A 25,899-nucleotide genomic window follows, 5' to 3' on the forward strand; every position below is an offset into this window, starting at 1 on the left:
TTTCTTTATCTTACCAGAAGGAGTCAATAGATTATTTTCGGACAACAACCAGGACTGATATTCCTTCCTTGAATGGTCCTTAAACGATCTGTTTAATGTCAAGGGGTTGCAATTGCTTACTCATGCCATTAGGGATAACAACCAAGTTCACACATGTACAGACATGATGAGAACTTCTCATGATTACTGCCATAGGCAACAGTGAATATAAGATATTATCATTTGCATGACCCATCCCAATTTCAGATATATTAAGTGGAAAACTGTACATCTTACAATTGATATAAGAGTAATCTGTTAGTCTTTTAAAATAATTTTAAGAAGGTTCATAGGAATATTATCACTAGCGGGTAAGTTAATGGACGTGCCTCTAGACTTTGGCTTCTCTAATTGATTTTAAACTCCACGAGGGCTGAGACTGTCTTTCTATTGACTGCTATATCCAAACACACAATTTAGGTACTTCTAGTTATTTGCTGAATAAATGAAAAAGCACTTAAGAATAAAATCCAGAATAATTATCTAATCTGTCCCTTGACCTACCTTCTCAATTTCTTTTTTTTTGTCACTCTCCCCTTTTCTATATTTTATATTATCAGCTACCTTAGTATCTGTAACAATAAAAAAGGGTATCCTGCCATCAGGGCCTTTGTTATTCTCTCTGTCTGGATAACTACCTACCTGCTCCTTACTCTCAAACTGCCTTTTCATCTTTCAGGCTAGCTTTCCTTTTCCTTCCTCACAGGTGGCTTTCCTCATCACTTAATTTCCACTATGCATCCCCTGCTATTAATTTCCTTTATATTTATATGGTATCTTGTTGCTTCTTGCCTATCCTTTTCCATTAGAATGTAAGTTACAGATGGGTGGGGACCTTCTTTATCTTGCTTATTACCACTGTATCCTCAGTGCCTAGAACAGTACCTGGTACATATAAGTAATCAGATATTTTGAATTAAAAAATAGATAAAAAGAAAAACAACCCAAATTGTCAACAACTGGGGAATAAATTGTGGTACATTAGTACGATAAATAGTCTCTTTGATCCTTCACTGTGCCATGAAGCCTAAGTTGTAATACCTTCCTAATATGTCCAGATATTATTAAATACCTAGAAGAAAATTGTCCATTTTCTGAGACATCCTTATACTGTATTGAAGAAAAGTTGGCAATCTATGTTATGGTTTTTCAGGAAAATCGAAGCCATCTTAATTTTTAATGAAAAAATGAGGCCCACAAAATAATCTCTCATAAATTGACTCTCATGCAAAGAAAGAAAAAAACAAAGAACTCCTACTGTTGCTCACTGATATGTCTGGGTTTCATCGACCTCAGAGCCAGCAATGTCAGCAACTAGGGAACAGTAAAAAGAACCTTCAGCTGTAAAGCTTCTGCTGTAAAGCTTAAAACAATTAGCTTCCAGAGTCTACTTTGAATTTGTTCACATTTTGGGAGGGGGGAAGGGAGAGACTGCTTTATAATGGTATTTAAGCCTTAAGCTTTTAAACTTCTGGATACAGAATTAAAGAGAACAGTCCTAGAGAGAACCATTATGCAATACAGTACACAGGATGTTTTCTACACAGTAGGGTACTCAACATCACCCCTTATGTTAAAAGCAACGATAAGGAGATAACTTACGTTATTAGCAAGAATAAGGAAATAAACTACAATTTATTCAACACCTATCGTTATCAGCTAAGGTAGGGATTTAAAAGGAGATTAATATATGTGAATGTGCTCACCCACAATGCTAAGTATATGATCCATAACGTTAGTTACCTTTTTTTTGGCTCTTGATTATATAAATTATAAAAGAAATAATCAGGAACATCTCACTTAAGAAGAAGAAATACCTTATTTGGAACACCAACTACCTGGGTTCTGGTAAGCCGAAAACACTCTTGTAAGCAAATCAATCTCTGAATGGCCAAAGCAGATGTTATAAATTCATACATTTTATTCACGAGTGAGTTTTTTAAGTCCACATTCAAGAGATCATCCGAAAGGACTGGCTAACTGGATTTCAAGCCCACAGACAAATAGAAGCAGCAAATAAGAAATGCTAGGAGAGGTAGAAAACGGGTGCCATACTCTCCTTGTTTTTAGTGCCCAGGATTCACTAACATGACACAGAGAAAACTAAAGGTCTAAAACATTACACAGAGACTTTGAAGGAAAACAGGTGAAGAAAGTGAAATAGCTTTAAAAGAACGCACTGTAAAAGGCACTGTTGGTGGGAATGTAAACTGATACAGCCACTATGGAGAACAATATGGAGGTTCCTTAAAAAGCTAAAAACAGAACTACCATACGACCCAGCAATCCCACTACTGGGCATATACCCTGAGAAAACCATAATTCAAAAAGAGTCATGTACCACAATGTTCATTGCAGCTCTATTTACAATAGCCAGGACATGGAAGCAACCTAAGTGTCCATCGACAGATGAATGGATAAAGAAGATGTGGCACATATATACAATGGAATATTACTCAGCCATAAAAAGAAATGAAATTGAGTTATCTGTAGTGAGGTGGATGGACCTAGAGTCTGCCATACAGAGTGAAGTAAGTCAGAAAGAGGAAAACAAATACCATATGCTAACACATATATATGGAATCTAAAAAAAAAAAATGGTTCTGAAGAACCTAGGGGCAGGACAGGAATAAAGATGCAGATGTAGAGAATGGACTTGAGCACATGGGGAGGGGGAAGGGTAAGCTGGGATGAAGTGAAAGAGTGGCATGGACTCATATACACTACCAAATGTAAAATAGATAGCTAGTGCGAAGCAGCCGCATAGCACAGGGAGATCAGCTCGGTGCTTTGTGACCACCTAGAGGGGTGGGATAGGGAGGGTGGCAAGGAGACGCAAAAGGGAGGGGATATGGGGATATATGTATATGTATAGCTGATTCACTTTGTTATAAAGCAGAAACTAACACACCATTGTAAAGCAATTATACTCCAATAAAGATGTTAAAAACAAAAGAAAATAAAAGGCATACAGAATGCTTTCTATTTTGGCAAAAAATAAATCTTAAATGGATTAAATGTCTGCCATACATTGTTGTGAACTACAATTAAGAAAATTAACTTTTCACCTATTACTCTTATGTTTATTTATGAAAAATTGACTGTATCTTCACTAACATATTAGGACAGTATTTCCTTCTCCTCAATTCAAGGAAGGGAGGATGTAATAGGAAAATAACACATGGGAAGAAGGATGAAAGAAAATGCCATGGTCCTTAAACGAAGTACTTTAAGGAGTAGTGGTAGAATTCTGATCAATCTGGAAAAAAAGATTTTATAGTAACTGTTAGTAAAAACAGACAAAAAGACAACTTTCACAAAAGGGAGAAACTGTCTTGAAATTTAAAATCTTAAAATCCATTCTTAACATGCAGAAATATATGAAAAGCCTAGGGCAGACCTCCAATTATGATTTGAAAAAAATCCAACAAAAGCCATTAAAATAACTTACAAATAGTATACATAAAAAGATGAAAACTTTATGTAATGGAATATAATAACTTTCTCCTAAGATTCCTTCATTCATAGTATGCCAAGAGTAAATACAATGTTAGAGTCATATAACTCTTTCATAAAGAAACTGTCAAAAATCTGTTTTAATGTTACTGAATGTACAGTACATTCTTCTGCTCAACTGCCACAGGTATCTCCTAACTAAGCTCTGAAAATTTCTTTATTAAGCATGTATTCTCAATCTAAAAACACATATGTATACAGTTCAGAATTTATCATTCTGAATTGGATTTATCTGTAAGCTAAAAAGCTAGCTATAATAAATGTTTTTAATAGAAATAAAGAATTTAGGAAAGATGGCTCCAGACACACATATGCATATTTTCCATATAATGCTATGAAAAATACACAAGCCTCCGAAAAGCATGTTACAATGTGAAAAGATGTAGAGCATTTAAAATAGAATTATTCTTTAATGATTTTATTTTTAAAAGTTTATATACTGATTCCTATAGCAGAACTTCAGAGCAAAACCTCAGATATTAATATTTTCAACTATTAAAAGTACCAGGTAGAATTAAGATACTACATATATTAGAGGAACCTTTTTGAAACAGAATTTCTACATACCACATCATCCTTGCTTTCATTCTTAACGGAAGTTTCTGTCTCCATAGGAACATCACTGTGATCCCCTTCTATATTCTGCTTCTCAATTACTGATGCACTAGCCACACTGAAGATTCCATGGATGTTAATACGAACTTTAACCTTAACTTTGGAACTATCACCATCAGACTGTGGGAAAACATTCTGAATAGCGAAGCTCCCTTAAGGAAAAACGAGCTTTGATCAGTACATGGGCCTCAGATTAACTCATTCAATTCATTCATTCAGTAGTTTTACTATCATCTTTCAGATGCTGGCAAAAGAAAATCATAAATTATCATATGCTGATTAATTTCTGTGGGACATGCATTTCCCCCAGATCACCTTTTTAATATACTAATAAACCTGGTATAAACACTCAGACAGGTTAAGCAACCTGCCCAAAATCATCAACAATAGGAAAAAGGAGAGTTGGGATCTTAACCAAGGACAATCTGACTGAAGGCAATATCACTTTTAAGTTTTACAATGTTGCTACACTAAAACCAAAATAACAAAATTCAATTTCTGAGTTTGAAAACCAAATAGATATTACCTTTTTGCTATAAACTTTGCAAATCATAATCATCTTGGCAATTCATAAATAAAGCAATTTAAAATTTTTTCTGGATTTTTCCTATAGCAAAATTGCTAAGTTATCCAGTCACTACTACCTACTGAGGTCACATCAATTTTTCACTTTAAGAAAGCTGATGTTTTATTTTTCAGAAAAAAAAGTCTCAAATATATAATGTTATCCATAGTAACAGAGACACTACCAGGCAGAAAAACTGTATATAAAAAATCTGGCTGACCTATGTTAGAGGTTGAATTGTGACCTCCCTCTGGCCCCAATTCATATGTTGAAGCCCTACTCTCCAGTAACCTCAGAAGATGACCTTATTTGGAGATAGGGTCTTTACAAGGTAATCAAGTTAAAGTGAAGTCATCAGGTGGGTTCTAATCCAATGACTTGGTGTCCTTATTTGGAGACAGATACATACACAAGGAGAACGTCATGTGAACATGAAGACAGCCATCTATGAACCAAGAACAAACGCCTGGAATGGATCCTTCCCTCACAGCCCTCAGAAGGAACCAGTCCTGCCAACAACTTAATTTTGAACTTCTAGACTCCAGAACTGTGAGACGATAAATTTCTATTGTTGAAACCACCTAGTTTGTGGTACTTTGTTCCAGAAGCCCTCGAAAACTAATACCATTTTCAATAATTTACTTCTACTGCTTTAAATAATGTACATGAAAAATTAATATTGTCCCCTTTTTTAGTCTATCAATAGAAGTAGCACATATAGAAAATTTTTAAATTTAATATTCCTTCTCTTTTAAATGATGTAAATCATACTTTGTTTTATATCTTCTAAAAGATTACTCTGCTAAAATGGATATTATAGTCTCCTATTTCCACTTTCGTATTAATCCAGTGATTAACTGGATTCTAGTTGTTGCCAGTGAACGTAAGTTTAAAATCAGAATATGTAGTCAGTCTGGCAGCACAATTTCAGTTTACTGATTAAAGAGTTCTTCCATTAAAAAATAACCCTCACCCAAACTTTTCAGGTCAATTACGGAGCATTTTAAATACGCATTTCAAAATGAATTAAAAAGATTCAAACTTGCTGTTATTCCAGAAATAAACTATGAGCACTAAAAAGTGCACATTTAGAAAAAAGTATGATTATCTTTCTTTAAAAATCCAGTGCTGGCTTAGCTGAAATGTTACTTTGTTTCCTTGATTCAAATATTAACATATTTGTAAGAGGCTAAAATTTATGAAAAAACGTTTTGGAGTTCTCTTACCAATTCTTGGATCTGGATAAGGCACTTCATGTAAATTAGTATAAAATGCTTCTAGTTCAAATGGTTCTTTCTTGTGGAAAGTAATGACTTTTGAGAATGGGGCAGGATGGTTCTTACAGAATACTTCACATTCCCTAAAATGGAGCGGGAAAACAGTTAAAAACAAATAGAAAGTTGCCTATGAACCTAATTACAGAATCCATCTCATTTTTAATTCATGGTAAGCAGCAATTTTAAAGACCTCTGTGCACAAATGTTAAGAAAAAGAATTACTGGTTTTGCTATAAATAAACATGCCTTTTGACAGGTTTAGGGCTCAAAGTTTTAGAACGTCTGACATAGTAACAGATAATTCTATCCTACTAAAATGAGAAAAATTATCTGAGAATAGGTATATTTTAAGGCAATATATAAGGATGTTTTTGCTCACATCTGAGGACCAAATTCTATCGATATTTTTGAAATTTGTGCAAAAATTTCAATTTCTTGGGGGTGCAGATGTACAGAACACAGAACAAAATCTTAAAAGCAACTTCAAAACCTAAATACAGGTTTATTTTATTATACAAACTATACTTCTGAAAAGCAGTCAAATATAATATTTGAAATACAGATTTTTATTTTGGTAGGAAAGTAAACAATTTATATCCTGGGCAGTTCATGGAAAAGGAAATGTTAATGTCAAAGCATGAAAAGACTTGCAGCTCACAACAGTCAGAAATGCAAATTTAATAATAAAGTACGATTTAAAAGTGCATGCTTTTATTTGGATATTCAAAGAAAATGACTGGATAGATATATACCCAGCTGTTAACAATAGTTAGTTACCTCAACAAAATGGGCTAAGGGAGTTGGGGTATGGCAAATGCAAGTTTTTAAGTTTTTATATTTCTATACTGTGATTTTTATTTGAAAATGAGAATGTTTTACTTTTATAATAAAATACTAATTAAAAAATATGCCCTAATGGTTTACAGATTATATATCATTTTTATATTCTCCTTGTTTCTAAGATAGTATTCTAAAGTGTTTGACAAGTTTAAGAAGTATAAATTCCTCTAATTTAGAATAGTAGGTTCAATTGCTTATTTATGACAAGCTCTAACCAAGGCTTTAGAAGTAACTTACCCAGTCCCATCTTCAAAAGAGGTCTTCCATCTTAACGTGATTGAATAGGGAACAAGGTCTGTTATGGAAAATTCACGCACTTTAAATGCTGGTGAGAGAATCGCACACTGAAAATAAGATGTATACCATATTTAAATCAACAAACACCAAACATACCCTAGGTTGCCATGATTGAACTGCTTAATAAAGTTCTTATAATAAAATTGTTACATTTTAAAAATTTCTGGGTTTTTGGTAATAACTAGTTAAAATTTTAAAGTGTCAGAGCACTCTTTCTGTGACTTTACAAAAACTGATGTAAAATATGTTTAAATCTCAAAAAAAGAATTTTAAATAGGAATAATTATAAGAATTCATAAAATAAATGCTTTTTCAGTATAATTACAGACATACTATCCTATGATAGTTTACAAACAAATGGGACAGACACAACCCTTATATTTCAGGAATAATTTCAATTTAATTTTAGCTTATTGATAACTGGTTGGACAAGATAATATTAAAAAGTTCTTTGAGGCCTATCACCATATTTCTGGCAAAATATACATTCTAAAATTAAAAAAAAGACTAATAATCATACCTGTAATGCACATCCTCTTGCAACAGCTTCATCAGCATTTAATGTGGTACTTATGTCTTTAAGAAAGAATTTAGTGATTTGTTCCTTCACAGCAGGAATTCGTGTTGCTCCCCCTACAATTTCTATACTACTTATGTCTTCATGTTGTAAGTCTGGAAAACGAAAGGTTTAATTGAGAAAAATAAGACAGCCTTTATAAAAATGTGAACAGTAGACCCCGGAAAGTACTTTTTTAAAAAAATGTATTTTTTTATTTGCTCAAAACAAGGTAAAATGGAAAGAAGATAAAAATAAATTTTGGAAAAAAGCAAAATTTAATAGATATTAATTATCTACTTATCAGGTACTGTACTTGGTCTAGATGATGAAGTGACCACAAGGACGAGAAACACCTCATGGACTTCAGAGTCCTTCAGTTTTAACTTCCACCTCACATATCGCCACAGAAGGTAATTTTAATTGATTACAAAAAACTTTTAACAAAAAGCAGTCATGTCCTCATTTCCACTTTTAATCAATCTTTAAAATCTTACATATAGACACCTTCAAATATAACTAGCATTAGTTTTATGATGTAAACAATATGAGTCAGAAGGAGTTCTCATAAACTCAGATTTCTAGTAGCCCTGCTCTTATGAATAAACAATAAGTTATAATCTCCTTCTCGAAAACAAGAACTACAAGTCTTCAAAAAGCACATGAATTTTTTATTGCTTTTACCATTTTCTACCCCATTCAAGTAACACCATGGTACAGTTTTGATGGTTAGTTCAGTAACTTCCACTTACTAGCTTGTTCCATTACTGCTTTTAATGGTGGGTCAACTCTGGCTAAGAGGGAAGCACATAATTGTTCAAACTGAGCCCTGTGGGAAAATGAAATAAAATTCATTATTTGGGAATATAAAAATTGAGCATATCTTCTAAAATAACAGAACGAAGAAAAATCAGACATGAACTAAACATAAAATAAGGAAACACTTTTCAAACTGAAAGCATGCATGGTACCTGTTCATTTTACTAGAAACATCAAGGTCATTCATGAAACACTCAATGTTCAGTGGAAGGTCTGATGCATTTGCACTCATTAGCTTCTTTAGTTTTTCACATTCCTGATGTAAGCGCAACAAGGCCCGAGAGTTTTCTTTTACATTTATCTTATATTTTGTCTTGAACTCATCACAGAAGTAGTCTACTAAAACCTCATCAAAGTTCCTGCCACCCAAATATGGATCAAAGGTAGTAGCCAAGACCTGTTTAATTGAAAAACCAGAACGGAATTTTCAGAAATATTAGATGTTTTCAGCACCCCCTCCAAAATACCTTTTAAAATTAAAATCGAAACCAAAGAACTTGACAAAAATCACAGGGGTGCCAAATTTGGAACCACTTATATTAATTATCACTTATATTTAGCCAACATATCTATCCACTCTGAATTATCTGCTTTAAGTTATAGATCTATATACCTACGTGAAAGAATAATTCTAATTCTGAAATAACTGAGTTACAATGACTAAAACTTCATTATCTTACAACCTATGGTTCTATAACAACACTGAAGAGGTGGGCCAAAAACCAAGTTTAAGAGAGCAAAGAAAGGGTCCTAAGTATGTAACCAAAAACAAAACAGCCAAGAAGAGCCAATCCAAAGATTAAATCTAAAATATTGTAATTGGTCAACTTACAAATCAGGAATTAGTGCCCCCATCCCGCATAAATATATAGAAGGAACAAAAAAGCACGCGAGGGAACAAAAAAGAAAACAAAAAAAATGAAGAGGAGAGACAAAAATTTAATATAATAAGCTTGTTGAGCAATAGGCCCCAGTTAGCAGTCGAGTGGAAAAGGAATAGACAAGTCACAGCACTTCAACGATATAGTTCTTGAAAACATAGGACCCAAGACATCTAGTCTCTCTCCCCGAGGTAGAGGGCAAAAATAACTACTTATAATAGTCACGACTAAAAAAGTAGAATCCCACTGTTGGTGTGGTTCATCAGCTTTTTTTCACAAGGATGGGTGGTGGAATAGTGGTAAACATCACAGTGGGATGTGAGCACAGCCTGATTGGGATGTCATCCCAGATTAGCATGAAGAATCCATGGACAGACTTCTCATGAGGTCCAGTATTACCCAAAATTAGATGTAAAATTGTGTAGGTATGTGACTAGTGCAAATGTGCATCATTCTGAGTGAAGGGCCATAGCTTTTATCAAACTTCCAAAAGGGCCTGTGATCTAAAAAATTATAGCTCTATACTCTAAGGTATTCACTAAAAAGGAAGAAAGGAAAATGTTCTTTTTTAATTAAGTTAAAATTCAACACTAAATACCAAGGATTAAATCACTTTGCAAAAAACTATTCTGTATTCACTATGAGTCATTTCCCTTTAATTTTCTGATTACAAGGATGTTAACATAGTACTATAAATGGCAAGATGAGAGGCTCTAAAAGGTACTGGATAACCCAAAGCATTTACTCTTCTGAGCTAATCTATACATGTGTGTAATGGGGGGAGAGAGAGAGTGTGTGTTAAGTCTGGGTAAGATAATCAATGTAGAAATGAATACAAAACCAAACAAAGGCTGTAAGAAGATAAGCGTATAGAGGTAAATAATACCACACTGTAGAAAATTTTGATTAGGACTCCAGGATAGAAAGGTTTCTAAAGACAATGGGAATCATTTTAGAAATGTTTCCTATGTACATTTATAAATATGTAATTTATGCTCCCTGATAGGTGACTGAACACCTCAACAATAATAAAAATAGCTAACACATAATATCTGCTATATGGCATTCCAAGCATCTTATAATCATTAACTCATTTTATCCTCAAAAATTCTATGAGGTACTTACTGATAATATCCTCAGGTGAGGAACCTGAGATTTGGGGAGGTTAAGTAACTTGCTCAAGGTCACAGTTTTTAAGTGGCAGAGCCAGGATTTAAACCCAAGCATTAGGGTTCTCTATATAGTCTCATATGCTCTTAGACATTAAAATTAAATATAACAAATCATTTATTTACTTACTTTAAGTTTTCCTTTGTTAAAAGCACAAACTGAGATCTGGTAGGCAGAATGTCCCATATCAATAAATATTACATTTCTTGGTTTCTCATCTAACGGAGGAAGATCCTGTTTATAAATTCCATATGCCAGCGCAACTATGTAAGAACAAAGAATTAGGTTAATTCCAGCCTAGCAATCACTTGGAAAACAATAGGTAAGTCATGTTGATACTACATTTTAACACACAGCAGAGTAATACAAATTATTAGTTTCAAAGTAAATTCACTTTTCATAAATTGGTTAATGTTTTTTTCTCTACCCATCTATAACCCTATAATATTGACTCTTATAGCCAATGAAAGACATGTTTAAACTCTGCCATAATGTTGTGCTCCAAAACGACAAGCTTATTATCAGTACATAATAGAGTTAAAAAATAAATGCTTTGTATTAATTAGAAAAAAAAACTATAATAATATTTTTCTGACAGTGATTTTCAAATTGCAAACTGCTTACCTGCAGTAGTTTCATTCATTAGCCTTAAACAATTTAAGCCTGCAACCTGGGCTGCAGCCATCACAGATCTTCTCTCAGCATCAGTGAAAAAGCTCGGAATCTGGTATTGCAAAACAATAATTAAGTGTTATTAGTTCAATGTAATAGATTTTACTTAAACATTTCATCAATTGAAAAATTTACTTATGTACAGCTTAAGGCAAAGAGTGGTGTTCTAATTAAATAAATGAGGAAAAAAATACTAGTTTTATTTTTTTAAGGTTGGCAATTTCCACATCATAAAGTTTTGACCTAAAGTATGAACACAAATTTAAAGCAATTAGTAAAATAGAATTAATACTGTAGGATTTCAAAAATATGTTAATTCTTCTCATGTTGGTCTGGTCTATAAAAATACTTATTTGTTAATCTTTAATAATGAAACATTAAAAACCCAAGAGTCTATTAAAATGAGATTGGTTAAATATGTTATATCCACATAATGGAATCCTACATAGATGTTAGAATCAGATTGATCTGAATTGTCATGGAATAGTATCTTTATTACATTAAAAAAAGGGGGCATATACAGCATGATTTCATTTTTGTGTATGTATGTACTACTAGAAGAATATATTCCCAAATGTTTACAATGGTTGTATTTCAAAGGGAGGGGGAACTATATTGCAGGGGACTTATGATGAGCATGTGTTTCTTTATAAATCACAAAAAAATATTAAATATATTTCTATTAAAAAATAAACTCTTAATTTAAAACTAATAATTAAGATTACATATACTTATTACTGTCAAACTAAGAAGCACTTCCATTTGGTCTACAGACAAATTTCTAAAAAGCTAATTAAGTATATCCATGTACAAAACTTGGGGCTCTTCCAATTTTAAGTAAGTAGTCTCCTCCAATCTTAGTGCTTTTTGAATTTAGAAATTTCATTTAATAGATAATAACACAAAAAGAACTTGAATTTTGTTAAGTTTGTATATCCTGATTTTGGTATTATCCTTCAGACAAAAATCTAAATTATAAGGTATGGTTCACTTAATTTTCACTAAGCACTTATGTACCAGTACTTTCCTAGCCATTAGGGATATGACAGTGCATAGAGCAGAAAATACCTCCCTTTGTACAGCTCACATGGGTCTACTGCACTGATTACAAAGTTAATAATGCCCAAGAAGTTCACAATGCCATGTTCTGATACTAATTTCTGACATGAAAGTAAAATCAAGTATGGCTAAATAAATAGGGATGGATTTGAATTTAAGATACATTTTTAAAATGTGCACCATTCTGACATACACTTTCAAGTGGCAGTATAATGGAAGAGTTATGACCACAAGTTATTTAACTTCTCTGTGTCTCAGTTTTTTCATCTGTGAAATTGAGGTTAATAATATCCTACCTACAGAGTGGTTCTGAGGATTAAATGGGTTAATACACGTTAAATGCCTTGAATAGGGCCTGGACAATGGTAAACTCCATCATTTACTATTACAAAATGACTGGAAAACAAAATACTCAGCTAATATTTTTCTCTCATTTAAAAATTCTATATACACCTGACAGGGACTTCCCTGGTGGTGCAGTGGTTAAGACTCCATGTTCCCAATGCAGGGGGCCCAGGTTCGATCCCTGGTCAAGGCTAGATCCCACATGCATGCCGGAACTAAGGAGCCCGCCTGCCTCAACTAAGACCCAGCACAACCAAATAAATAAATATTTTAAAAATAAATAAATAAAAATAAATAAATACACCTGACCAATTTTAATTACTAAATTCACTGAAGAGTTCATAATACGATTCTATTCTTCTGATGACATGAGACTCCTGAACTTACGTAGTCAAGTTTAACAGTACTAAGAATATATTCACATTTAGGTGACAACATATAACTTAAAAACTAGTTATCAATATATAATGGGATCTCAAGAGATAAGACAGGGGGTAAAAGATTAAATGTTTTGTTAAGAATCTTTAAAAGACAGATCTTTTCTTTCTGAAAAGTACTGCATGATCTCACTTATATGTGGAATCTAAAAAAGTCTAATTCATAGGATAGAGTAGAATGGTGGTTAACAGGGGCAGGGAGTGGGGGAAATGGGGAGACAGTGGCCAAAGGGTACAAAATTTCAGTTATGTAGAATGAATAAGTTCTAGAAATCTAATGTACAGCATGGTGACTACACTTAACAATACTGTATTATATACTGGAAATGTGCTAAGAAAGTAGATCTCAGGTATTCTCACCACACAAACACAAAAAAAGTAACCACAGGAGATGGATATGTTAATTTGCTTGACTGTAGTGATCATTTCACTATGTATATCAAAGCGTCATGTTGTTCATCTTATATACAAACAATTTTTATCTTAAAGGCTCAAGTGGATTTTGAGGGGTGATAAATGTGTTTATTATACTGACTGTGATGATGATGGTTTCACGGGTGTATGAGTATGTCAAAACTTCTGCAAGTATACACGTTAAATACATCTAATTTATCATTTTAAAAAAAGGATCTTTTATTTCTGATACAGAATATACAGAATCTCAAATTCCCAAATGGGCATTTTCAACCTTTGACATAAATGTTAATAAGGTCGGTCCCTAGAGGTGGGACGTTAAGTGCTACCTGGAAAGATTCTTAGGGATAAGTGGCAGGTACAGCAGTAACCAACTAATCACATACATTAGTTTTTAAGATTCACTGATTATCACAGTTAACTTTATCAGGAAACTCAATCCTGAACTTTATCAAATAAAATAATTTTTTAACATAAAAGTAAAAATGGATTTAGGTTATTTACTGGATAAGGGCAGAAGGAATAAAGGGAAGAAAAATATTTCAATACAACATTAATACACTGGAAAATATGATTCAAGAGTGTTCATTACTGAGGTAAAACTTACTGAAATCACACAGTCAGCCACTGGTTTCTTCAAAGCATTTTCTGAAGTCTCTTTAAGCTTAGCCAACAGCATTCCAGTAACTTGCTCGATTGCAAAAGGTCTCTCTTCTTCTAGGTATCGCACCTAAAGCCAAAAGTGGAGATAGTTATCAAGAGTCATTTATTCATCTAGTATTTTATGAGCACCTACCTTATACATGATCGATACACAACCGTGAAAAAGGCAAAGTCCTTGCTCAATGAAGTTATATACCAAAAGGATTGCTCTAGTATCATTATGTCTCATCTCTGAAGTTCCAGTGCCTTACACATAGTATTACAACCAAACAAATTATCTTCAAGAGTGTCTTTACATGCTCCAGATCCCCATCTCCCACAAAAGCAAGTTTTATCATTCACTACCCTTATAAACAAATAAGGGGAAAAAGATCAAATAATCTTTCTTTTGGAAGTTAGAACTCTTCTTGGGTTTAAAATGAAAACTTTACTAATACAGTTTTGTGAAAAGGAAATGAGAACACAGCCAAAAGAAAAAATTCCTTATTTAAAAAAAAAGAAATTTAATATATATTACTGTATATAGATGTATACATGGAATTTTAAAATTATTTTTTAAAATAACCATTTCATCTCATACACAGGTTTAAGACTAGGTTGAATTTAAGCACATGAAATGAAACTTTACAGTGCTTCTTGACCAAGGAATACTGTGCTTTATTCAAGTAATCAAAGCCTTTCATAATGAGAACCACAATATTTATAAGCAATACAAAGTCACCTTAGAACCCATACAATAACTACATCTAATTTACAGAAGAAAAGGCTATGTCTTTTACCTTTGTACCCCAATGGAGTGAATACACTAAACTTTGGAAGAGCTTTAAAGGACTTCTCAAGCACCACAATGCATGTTTGTATGTAAGTGTATAAGTATGTATAAATAATTATATAAAATTTACTTTGAAACAGACTTAAAATTGATAGCCATTTGTTTATAAGTCAATTTACAAGTAAGTTCAAAACCAAGCATTACATGAAATTACTGTCTTTAAACATGGGAAGAAATCAAGCGCACTGAAACAAGGGAAAACGAATCAAGTACCCAGGTGTCTTAGTCTGATTATAGGAGGCACAACAATACAGTATTTTTAAAAATAATATAAAAGTTAGATGAAATAAACATCAAAGTTTATTCAAACAAATGTCAGAAAAAATAAGTGGATAAAATGCTTGAGAAGTTGAATGCTAAAGATCTTCAGTCTTCAAAAGATGAAGAAACTTAGTTTGACACAGGACTGATTAACGTTTTCAAAGCCTCTTCAACTAGCTTACATGCACTCACTATGACTGTATAAAAATTGTATCACTTAAAAATTAGGTTTTGTCTTTCTGTAAAAATAATTTATTGTGTTTTTATCAAACTACTCACAAAGCATAATTTTTAATTTTCTTTTGAAAGAATAAAAGCAAAAGAATTTAAGTAGTTTAGAATAAAACTGCTCCAGAGTCATTAACCAGAAGTTATCATATCTAAAGGACATGTGAATATTATTCTTTATCTCATTTATTGCTATCATGACCCATCCAGCTTCCTAGTCAGCAACTCCCGATCCACAAATTTCACCTCCTGATCCACAAATTGCACAATTTTTCAACTTGTCTTTAATCTCTCATGGTGTCTTCTTTGAACTACTGTAAGTCTCATGTCTCCTTACTACAACTCATCATCCATCCTGTAGTCAGAACCCTCTTCTAAACATGGAAATATATATCAAGTTTAAAATCAGCTATTAAAATTTTTAACTTTGAGATATAATTCATATCACATAAAGTTTATCCTTCTGAAGTATATAATTCAGTGGTTTTTAGTCTATTCAAAGCTGTACACTGATTACCACTAACTGTAGTACATTTTCATCACCCTAAAAAGAGTGACCCATTAGCAGTAGTAGTAGTAGATTCACCCATTCCCCCTTACCCTTAACTCCTAGCAACCACACATCTGTTTTCCATGTCTATTGATTTGCCTGATTCTGGATAGCCAAAAAAATGGAATCATACAATATGTGGCCTTTTATATCTGCCTTTTTTCCAGTTAGCATGTTTTCAAGGTTCATCCATGTTGTAGCATGTATCAGTACTTCACTCCTTTTTATGGCCAAATAATATATTCCATTGAATAGCTATACCACATTTTGTTTATCCACTCATCAGCTGATGGACGCTTGGGTTGTTTCCACTTTTTGGCTATTATAAATAATGCTATTATGAACATTAGTGTACAAATTTTTGTGTGCACATGTGGTTCAATTCTCTTGTGTATATACCTAAGAGTAGAATTGCTGAGCCATATAATAACTCTGTGGTTTGGGGTATTCTGTTAGTTTTTGTTAACCAATCTATAACTTTCTGTCTCAGGATGTAGAAGTAAAAATCCAGAATCCATCTCTTACTTGGAAGAAGAGTTTGCTTTAATACTTCTATAATATGTTATAAGATTCTTCTAAATTAGAGAAAACTCATTATAGAAATTAACATACTTCTGGGGTCTATTTTTCTAAATCACATATGCTTCTGCCTTTATTCCTTAAAAGTGGTTCACCTCTAAAAGTTCTCCAAATAATAATCCTTTTTTCTTGACAATAAAAGTATTTGGATTAAAAAGATTATTATTCTAAATGAGATATTTTTTTTGCATTCACTAAAGCATATTACGAAAACTGCCTGTATTTTTGGTATATAGGTACTGCATCCAGAGGAAAGGAGTTAAATTAAAAATTTTTTAAATATTTAAAAACAGGCAATATTATCATATTTGGTTTCTTTAATTTGAACATATGTTTGCATTCTGGGAATATAAGCTTACCTTAACTCCTGCACTTCCATTAGGCATCTTCTGCAGCTCATAGGGAAGCCTGATCCTTTCAGTCTGCACAACAGGATCATCAAATGATCGCCCATGAAGCTTTTTGAAACCATGAATTGTATTTCTTACATTCGTGACTATCTGTTGGCAGTAAACACTTCTATTTATCAATTACTTAATTAATGCAAAATAAACACTATGCTAATACTTGAGAATCACCACGTCTCCTTATCCTATATATCCAAGTTCAGAATCACACACAATCATTCATTCTTCTGGTTTCTAATTGATAGAAAAATTACACTATTGCCCCTCCAACTCTGCTCCTACTTTAGGAATGTTAGATTCAAAAAAGAAAAAAAACCTTAAAACTTTTTAAAAGGAACAAAACTGTAAAACTTTTCAAATAATACAATGAAAATCTATCTACAACTCATTTCTGGTTTTCTTCAACACTTTTGGGCTAATAAATTAGTATCTTTGATTTCTTTCTTTCCACTTTCATTTGTGTTTTTATTTAAACTATGTTTTTTATTGCCATGTTTTTCTTTTACTCTCAATATCTTATTCTTTGTGTTACTATGTTGCTTCCACTGCTGAAAACTGCTCCTAGGCTAGTAAATTAAAACTCCTTCCATGTAACATGATGCTAAGTTAAAGTGTCTTAATTTGTAAATAGCTTGTATTTTGGCAAAGTAATTTTTTTCTTTAACTAGAACATGTAGTTCAAACTACAGAATATTATTGAGATCCAGTTGTTGCCCTCTTAGTGATCTTTAAAGCCAAGTAGATCTTGATCTTCAATTATGAGATGAAAACTACTGGGATGCTGAATTACCATGTTGATCTCTTTAGCTTTTTTGGAGAAGTAACTTATAGTTTGCTTTCTTCAGAGAGTCTGAGGTCATTATACACTTAGAACATCAGCCAGGGGACTTCCCTGGTGGTCCAGCGGTTAAAGAATCCGCCTTCCAATGCAGGGGACACAAGTTCGATCCCTGGTCAGGAAACTAAGATCCCACACGCCGCGGGGCAACTAAGCCTACACGCCACAACTGTTGAGCTTGCGCGCCTCAACGAGAGAGCCCATGTGCCACAAACTACAGAGCCCAGACGCTCTGCAGCCAGAGAGCCCACGCGCCACAACTAGAGAGAGAAAGCCGGCATGCCACAACTAGAGAGAAGCCCGCAAGCTGCAACTAGAGAGAAGCCCGAGCACCGCAACGAAAAGATCCCGCATGCCTCATCGAAGGTCCTGTGTGCCGCAACTAAGACCCAACGCAGCCCAAAAAAATAAGGAAAATTAAAAAGAAAAAAAAAAAAAGAAGAAGAGGAGGAAGATCAGCCAGAATACGAGATGTAAACTTTAGTGAAGGGGTCCTTTTAGCAAAAACAACATTTGTTTATATGTAATATGAAAATGGAAAAGAAAGAAAAAACACATTCATACACAGGCCAACTGTAAGACAATCTTGATAAAAAAAATCTTAAGCAAAAATTCGTGGATAAATGAGTTAATTGAATAATTGAGTACAAAAAGTCATGAGGAAAAACGCCCCATTAAACAGACTTATTCTGTAATAAAGAAGACCCAGGTATATATTAAAATGTAAGAAATAATTGTTAAGGGTTTTGGTTCATGGTAATAAAGTCCAAGGAAAATGAACCTATAGCATGGAATGTTAAAAGTGAATGTTTTATGGGCTTCCCTGGTGGCGCAGTGGTTGAGAATCTGCCTGCCAATGCAGGGGACATGGGTTCAAGCCCTGGTCTGGGAAGATCCCACATGCCACGGAGCAACTAGGCCCGTGAGCCACATTCACTGAGCCTGCGCGTCTGGAGCCTGTGCTCCGCAACAAGAGAGGCCGCGATAGTGAGAGGCCCGCACACCGCGATGAAGAGTGGCCCCCGCTTGCCGCAGCTAGAGAAAGCCCTGGCACAGAAACGAAGACCCAACACAGCCATAAGTAAAAAAAAAATTAAAAAAAAAAAAGTGACTGTTTTATGCAAACGGATTTCAGAAGGCTAGAAATACAAATACTTAAACAGATTCCATGTAAAGTAGTAGTAAAATAGTAGCCACAGAGGATTACTCTGGATATTAGTTTCTCCATTTTTTCCCACCTTCTTTTACAAAGACATCATTCACTTGTTGTAGAAGTATATATTCTAGATAGGAGGATATCCCTCATAGAAAGTGACCATACAAGGAAAAACTGACGCCATTTGGTAGCATACTCTGACTTCACAACTAAGATTTTTTTAAAAATAAAATTCAAGAAATATTTTACAACCCAAAGCAAAACATATCTAATAAGATACAAAGATATTAGGACCAGTCATATTCTTTATTCTCTTTTTTTCACTCTTAAGTACATAAAATGGGAGCTTAGTTACCAATATGAAGTTAACTCTGCCTATAAGTCAAAACATCTACAGGAACAATTTACCTGGCTCTTAGCTGCATTTCCAATGGCTCGCGTTCTTGATCCCAAAGATATACAGGCTCTAAACAGGAAAAAAACAAAAAGTTTGTTCTCAAGGTATTTTTATACTAATGTGCTATTACTCTGCTTCTCTTTATACAAAAATGAATTAAAGGAATAAATATAATTATGTATTACTCAAAAAACAGGTTACTGAAATCATAATTTTACATATTTTTAAACTTTCCTAAGTAATAGAATAGTGGTCAGAATAAACGTTAGAATTTTTTTAAATGTGCTAATACTTGGCAACACTGTATTGGTCCCAAAATTGTTTTTCAAATTCTACTGGTCTATGACTTACTAAAAAAATTAACTGTATTTATTAAGGCCAGGCTCCTTGGATCTAAATCCTGGCTCTGCCGATTAACAGCTGAGTAACCTTGTAGAAATTACCTAACCATTATTTGCCTCAGCTTCCCATCTAGAAGACAGTGTTGATAATAATACCTACTCACAGAGTTGTGTGAAGATTAAGTGAGTGAATATAGGTAAATGCTTTGAACAATATGACTGTTGCTTTTATTACTGCAAATGTAATTCTGCTTATAAAAACAAGTGTAGAGTAACATTTTTATAAAAAAAACTTTCAAAAAAAATTTCATGTTGTGATTCGAGAAAATGTTTCCATGGTTTCAGTTGTAATTACAGGTAATTATTCATTCAATCAAAAAATATTTACAGGCATTGTGTGTATACTAGCTACAATCACTGTGCTTGGAGAATTTAGTCTATTGAAAAAAAATAAATGTATAAAATAAAATTATGAATGATACTAGCAAAAAAAGAGAATAATCACTTCTAGATAATAAGGCTTAGGAAAAGCAGGTGGAAGATGTGATTTCTGAATTAAGACTTGAAAGAAAAGAAAGCATTTTAATATGTACCTGTTTTGTGGAAAAGGACATTCCCAGTATATGTCTATTCTCAATATGACAGCCTGAGTGATCCTCTTAAAGACAAACTCCTCTGCTAAAAACCCTTCAAGGGTGTCCTATCTCCCCGACAGCCAATAAAGCCCTTCATGGTTTGGTTCTTAGCTGCTCTGCTCTGTAACTTCAACCTAGGCACACAGATCTCCTTGCTATTTCTGGAACGGGGCAAGCACATTTCTGCCTCAGGGGCTTTGTACATGCTGTTCTCTCTTTCTGGAACACATGCCATGAGCTCTCACTTCTTTCATGTCTCTGGCTCAAATGTCAGCTTATCCAAGACACCTTCTCTATCTTATATAAATAGCATTCTTGCTCCTCCCCAGTACATACATCTCCTGTTTCCCCAATTTTATTCTTCTCCATAATGTATCACCATCTAATACAATTTATTTTTTTACTATCGCCACACTAGGATGTGAACGCCATGTAGGTAGATAATGTATGTCCCATTGCCTTGATCTGCACTATCCAATATCGTAGCCACTAGCCACATGTAGCTAGTAAAATTTAAATTGACTAAAATTAAAAATTCAGTTCCTCAGCATTAGTCACATCAAGGGCTCAAGAGCCAACTTTCAAGTGCTTAACAGCTACATATGGCTACTGGATATGCAGAGAACAGAAAATACATAGAACATACACTGTAGAATAGGAAGTTCTGGATAGCACTGGTCTATGTATCTGGTACATAACCAAGGTACTTACTGAAAGAAAGGGAAGATGGCTCCTAAGGTTAATGCTCACTTGGAGACTAGGAAGAATACAACTTCTCTAGTTTCATAGGACATTTTGGTAGACATATCAGAGGGCCAGATTATACAGTGTCTCAAATGATATATTATAAATTTGAAATATATTTCAGTAGGTTATGAGAGTTCATTAAAGCCTTTTGAATAAGAGAATGAACACTCCATGCTTACATATAATACAAAGTGAAAAAAAAAAAAAAAAAAAAGATCCCAGAACAGTGCTTTTCAAGGGCTGAACAAGATATTGTTATATTGGGGACACAGGATTTTTCAGGGAAGGCAAGCAGTTAGGTTCATTCAGTCAATTTAACAGATGAATGCTGAGTAACTACTACATGTCTGGCACTCTGTTGGGTACTAAAGCTATAATAATAAGGGGAAAAAAGTCAGACATCGTTTTGACTCCCTTGGAACTTATACTGCTATAGAGTCACAAATGAAAGTAAACTAGGTGGTACAAAAACGGGTACACATGGTGCAATGAGAGTAGACAACAGCACGAATTGACCTAAAAGAGCATCAGGAATGGCTTATCGGAGAAAGTGATGAGATTTGAAGGAAGAGTAAATGATGATGGATTCAATTAGGGGTGTGTTTGGTGGAGATCATTTTGACTACAGGACTGGGTGGAGGGCTAGAAGTTATCAATAATCTCTATCAGTATAGTAGCAGCTGAGACAGAAGGAAAAGGAAATAAGAGATTTTAGGAGCTAAAACTCAAAGGACTTGGTGGTGAACTAGGCCTTCGCAGTGCAATCCGGCAGCCACCAGACACACGTGGCTATCAGCCACATGAAACGCAGCTAGGCTGTATAAGTACCTCACGCTAACCAACTGTGCCACTGGAGCTCCAGTGCAGCTAGTCTGAATTGGATGTATTTATTTTAAGTGTGAAATACACTCTGGATTTTGAAGATTTAAAATTTAAAAAGAAATGTTACAATATCTCATTAATTTTAAAACACTGATTACATGTTGAAATAAGATTTTGAATATACTGATTTAGTCAAGTATATTAAAATTAACTTTGCCTGTTTCTTACCTTTTTAATGTAACGACTAGAACATTTTAAAATATGTATGTGGCTCACATACATTATATTTATTTTTACTGAACAGTGCTGGAATAGATAATAGGAAGAGGTAAGTGTCAAGAATAACGTCTAGGTTTCCAGTTTGCATAAGAGGGTAGATAGTGGTGCCATGCAATGAGGCAGAAAACACTGTAAGAGGGACACGTTTGGGGATGGACCATCACAAGTTCTATTTTGGACATGTTGAGATTGAGGTACCTTTGAGACATCTAAGCAGATATATATTTAGGACTAAAATGTGATGAACAGATGAACGAAATGGAAGTTACTTTTAATTGTGATCTGGCCAAAACAGGATATAGTAAGAATCAGCGGTTCAGGTGACATCTTTATTTCTCTTGCAAATAACTCCTTGATTCAACACAGTCTTTGCCAGAGTAGATATCTGCATACCTGATACAGCAATCCACGCGGATGGTTGGTATTCCACCCTAAAACTCATCAGAGAAAACATGGACTTGCCATCTCTTAGCCTGCTTTATAGTCCATCTTACTCTCAACTCCATTATTTGGATACACTTCTGAATACTTTTTTCAATACGAGGCTACCAACATTTCAATGCACCGAAAATCTTATTCTTAGGTTGATTCTCAAGAGTTTAACTTCTGTTAGAACACTTAGTTCCAAATAAGATTGATTCAACTATCATTTATTAAGTGCTGTATTCACTGAAATATGTTTTGCACCTGTATCACTTCACAAGGAAAGCTAAACAGTTATCATTATCAGATATTCTCTTAGGTTAAAAGCAGACAACTTTTAAAGTTCAAAAATTTAATGTTCTAACTTGGAAATACCCAGTTTCAATACAGAGAAAATTCTCCTCACATACTAAAGTTCTTCAAATTCCTTCCTTCAATTTTTTTTTTTCAAAAAGATTCTAGAACACAGCCATTAAATAAATATCTGCCAAGGATTCTCAGAAAAATCAAAATAAGTTAAATACCTATTCTCTTTCAAAACTTTTACCTGACCTTTAGTAATACCAAGGAAAATATACACATATTAGGTTGATATAAAAGTTCTTATAGAAAAGGATATTCAACAGTTTATCCAACTATGTATCACATAATCCAATTATATTATACTTCTTATATATTATTTCAACTACTATCTAGAAATTCCATTTTATACCTAAAAGAAAAAAAAAAAAGGAGAGTTCACAATGCAGCTTAAATCTATTATATCCAGTCTGATGTTGCCACCACAGTGGTAGTCCTAGATTCTCAAAGAATGCCACAAAACTCTAAACAAATAAGCAAAACTTCTGAATGTCCTATATCACTTTTAGTAGAGAAGGGGCATAAAAATCAAATGACAGGATGTTACTTTAAGAAAGTTGTACTTGTATTTTCCCTTAAAATCTAAGATTAACTTTCTGTCTCTCCTATAAAGCCTATTTTTATAAAGCCAAGCATGGTTAGGTTGGAGAAAACACATACTGCCAACAGACTATGAAACTTCTCACCTAAGAGGGCAACACTAAATTTGTTTGCTTCTTTATAAAGCAAAGGATTCAAAATCTCTTGATCTTACCATTTACACTTTAAAAATAGCCCATTTTTTAGAAATCTCCGCTTTCCCTTGCCAGTCCCATGAGACCATAATTACTATTTATAGCCTCTTTGGCTATCATTGAGTAGATGCTAAGAAATACAATAGCTGAATTAATGATATAAGAGGACAATCAATTGGTTTAAATCAAAAGGTCCGCTCCTTACATGGCCAATTTGGCTCTGAATCAAATTGTCAACCGCTGAGCAACTACTTTCAACTACGGTTGCCAAGATGTCTATAGAGCAGGGTTTCTCAACCTTGGTACTGCTGACATTTTGGGCTAATTTTTTTTGAGGTAGTGGGGCTATTTTGTGCACTAGAGGATTTCAGGAGCATCTCTGGCCTCTACCTGCTGGAAGCCAGTAGCACTCCTCCTTTCCCCCTCCCCGTGTGACAACCAAAATATCTTCAGATATTGTCAGATACGCCCTAGGGGACAAAATCTCCTCCAGCTGAGAACCACTGCATCATTTCCCAAACAGTGTTCTGTACAAAATGATTCCTTAGTGGTTCAAATAAGTTGGAGAAAACATTCTTAGAGTGTTTCAATGCCTATAAACAAATTAAGGGATCTGAGAGTTTGACAGTAAAGAAAACATCTAGTTATTATTTCTCAAAATTAACTATCTGGAAAAAAGTTGCCCTAGAAGGGGTGGGGGAGGAATGTTCTCAAAAGGACTGATTGTTGCCATTTCCTTTTTAGCTTGCTACTTAAAAGTATAAAACTTCTAGGCATATATGATTTAGTAATAATATAAACTTTCAAATCTTTCAATATGGACAATACATAAAACATTTTAACAGATAAAAATAATAAAAATTCCTTTAATAGTTTCCAAACGCTTCTAGTAAGGGTAATTCACAAATTAGTTTATAACTTGAAACCATTAACAGAAATCACACAGACATTTATATAGGTAGACACAATATTTAAAAAGCTGATTAGGTACATTAAATGAGACATACTGTCTAAGTATTTAGATTAATTCTTAGATTAGATACATTATTTTAAAAGCTAACTATCTTACTTAAAATTCATCAGTTCAAAGACAAATAGCCATGCACAGTAATTTTAAGTCTTTTGATTATGACTGCCTAGAACAGAGGTTTGCAAATTACCCCTTGCCACTTATTTTTGCAAATAAAGTTTTATTAGAACACGGCTATGGTCATTAATTTGTATTTTAGTGACCACATGCTAAAAAGACTACCAATGGCATGAAGCACCTTCAACTCGTAATAGATATTATGTAATTTGTACCTATCATTCCTTGCCTTCTAGAAACTTTTCAGAATTTTTCAGCCACAAATTCAAGGCAATGACTGGAGATTCATTTTGTTTCGTGCATAATATTCATACTAAAAGATTTTATAGTTCTAGCTTTGGCCATGCTAAAGTGTGAGACACCTGCCCACCCACTCCTTTAGGCACAATTTCATTTTTTTAAAAAAGGAGGGGGGGGGAAGCTGTTCACTGAATTTTTGTTTGTCAACAGCAAAATATTTTGAAATGTACACTAATGGTAGTGTATAGATAAACGGAATGCTGTACAACCATTAAAAAGATGAGATAAATTAGAGTCATATGAGCAAGTCTGAGATGTCCACAGTATATTTTGAAAAAAGCAATTACAAAATATGTATAATGTAATTCTACATTAAAAAAAAAATCCCAGTTATATACATATACTCACAAATGTATAGAAACACACTAAAGTTTAGGAGGTGTCTGGGAAGAGAAAAAGGAGATTTACTTTATGTAATTCTTCAGTATTTAAAATATTTTAAATCAAAGTTAATGTAAGCTAATAGTAAAACATACAAACAAAACCATTTCATATAGTACAAAGAATATTTAATTAACAAACTGTAAAAATATTCTCCTACTCCAAACTGCTATTATCATAAAAAGTCCTCCTACCCAGCTAGCCACTGTTAATGTCTGTAGTTTTGTCATTTTCTGTGTACAAAAATTTTTATTTTCAATACTCCAAGGTAAGTGATTTCTACTTTTGTGCATTGAAGAGGACATCTCACATATTTGAGGTGTAGTGTATAAATAATATTTTCGCATATTTTCAGATTATACATACACTGGAAAAGA

The 25,899-nt window shown here is 33.6% G+C and overlaps 1 protein-coding gene across 1 annotated transcript in view; it reads right to left on the bottom strand.

The window, feature by feature from the left end:
• The window catches only part of HSPA4L (heat shock protein family A (Hsp70) member 4 like), a 48,612-nt gene that overhangs the window by 18,215 nt on the left and 4,498 nt on the right, over positions 1–25,899 (bottom strand). Inside the window, exons 2-12 of the mRNA XM_061191098.1 lie at positions 19,425–19,482; positions 16,975–17,115; positions 14,110–14,232; positions 11,200–11,299; positions 10,705–10,838; positions 8,677–8,921; positions 8,458–8,534; positions 7,670–7,821; positions 7,090–7,196; positions 5,962–6,095; positions 4,123–4,322 (exon numbers count right to left, since the gene is read on the bottom strand). Of these exons, the coding sequence (XP_061047081.1) occupies positions 4,123–4,322; positions 5,962–6,095; positions 7,090–7,196; positions 7,670–7,821; positions 8,458–8,534; positions 8,677–8,921; positions 10,705–10,838; positions 11,200–11,299; positions 14,110–14,232; positions 16,975–17,115; positions 19,425–19,482 (1,471 nt within the window). The remainder of the gene's footprint in view (positions 1–4,122; positions 4,323–5,961; positions 6,096–7,089; positions 7,197–7,669; positions 7,822–8,457; positions 8,535–8,676; positions 8,922–10,704; positions 10,839–11,199; positions 11,300–14,109; positions 14,233–16,974; positions 17,116–19,424; positions 19,483–25,899) is intronic.

The sequence above is a fragment of the Eubalaena glacialis genome, chromosome 5, assembly GCF_028564815.1.
Source record: "Eubalaena glacialis isolate mEubGla1 chromosome 5, mEubGla1.1.hap2.+ XY, whole genome shotgun sequence".
NCBI lineage: Eukaryota > Metazoa > Chordata > Mammalia > Artiodactyla > Balaenidae > Eubalaena > Eubalaena glacialis.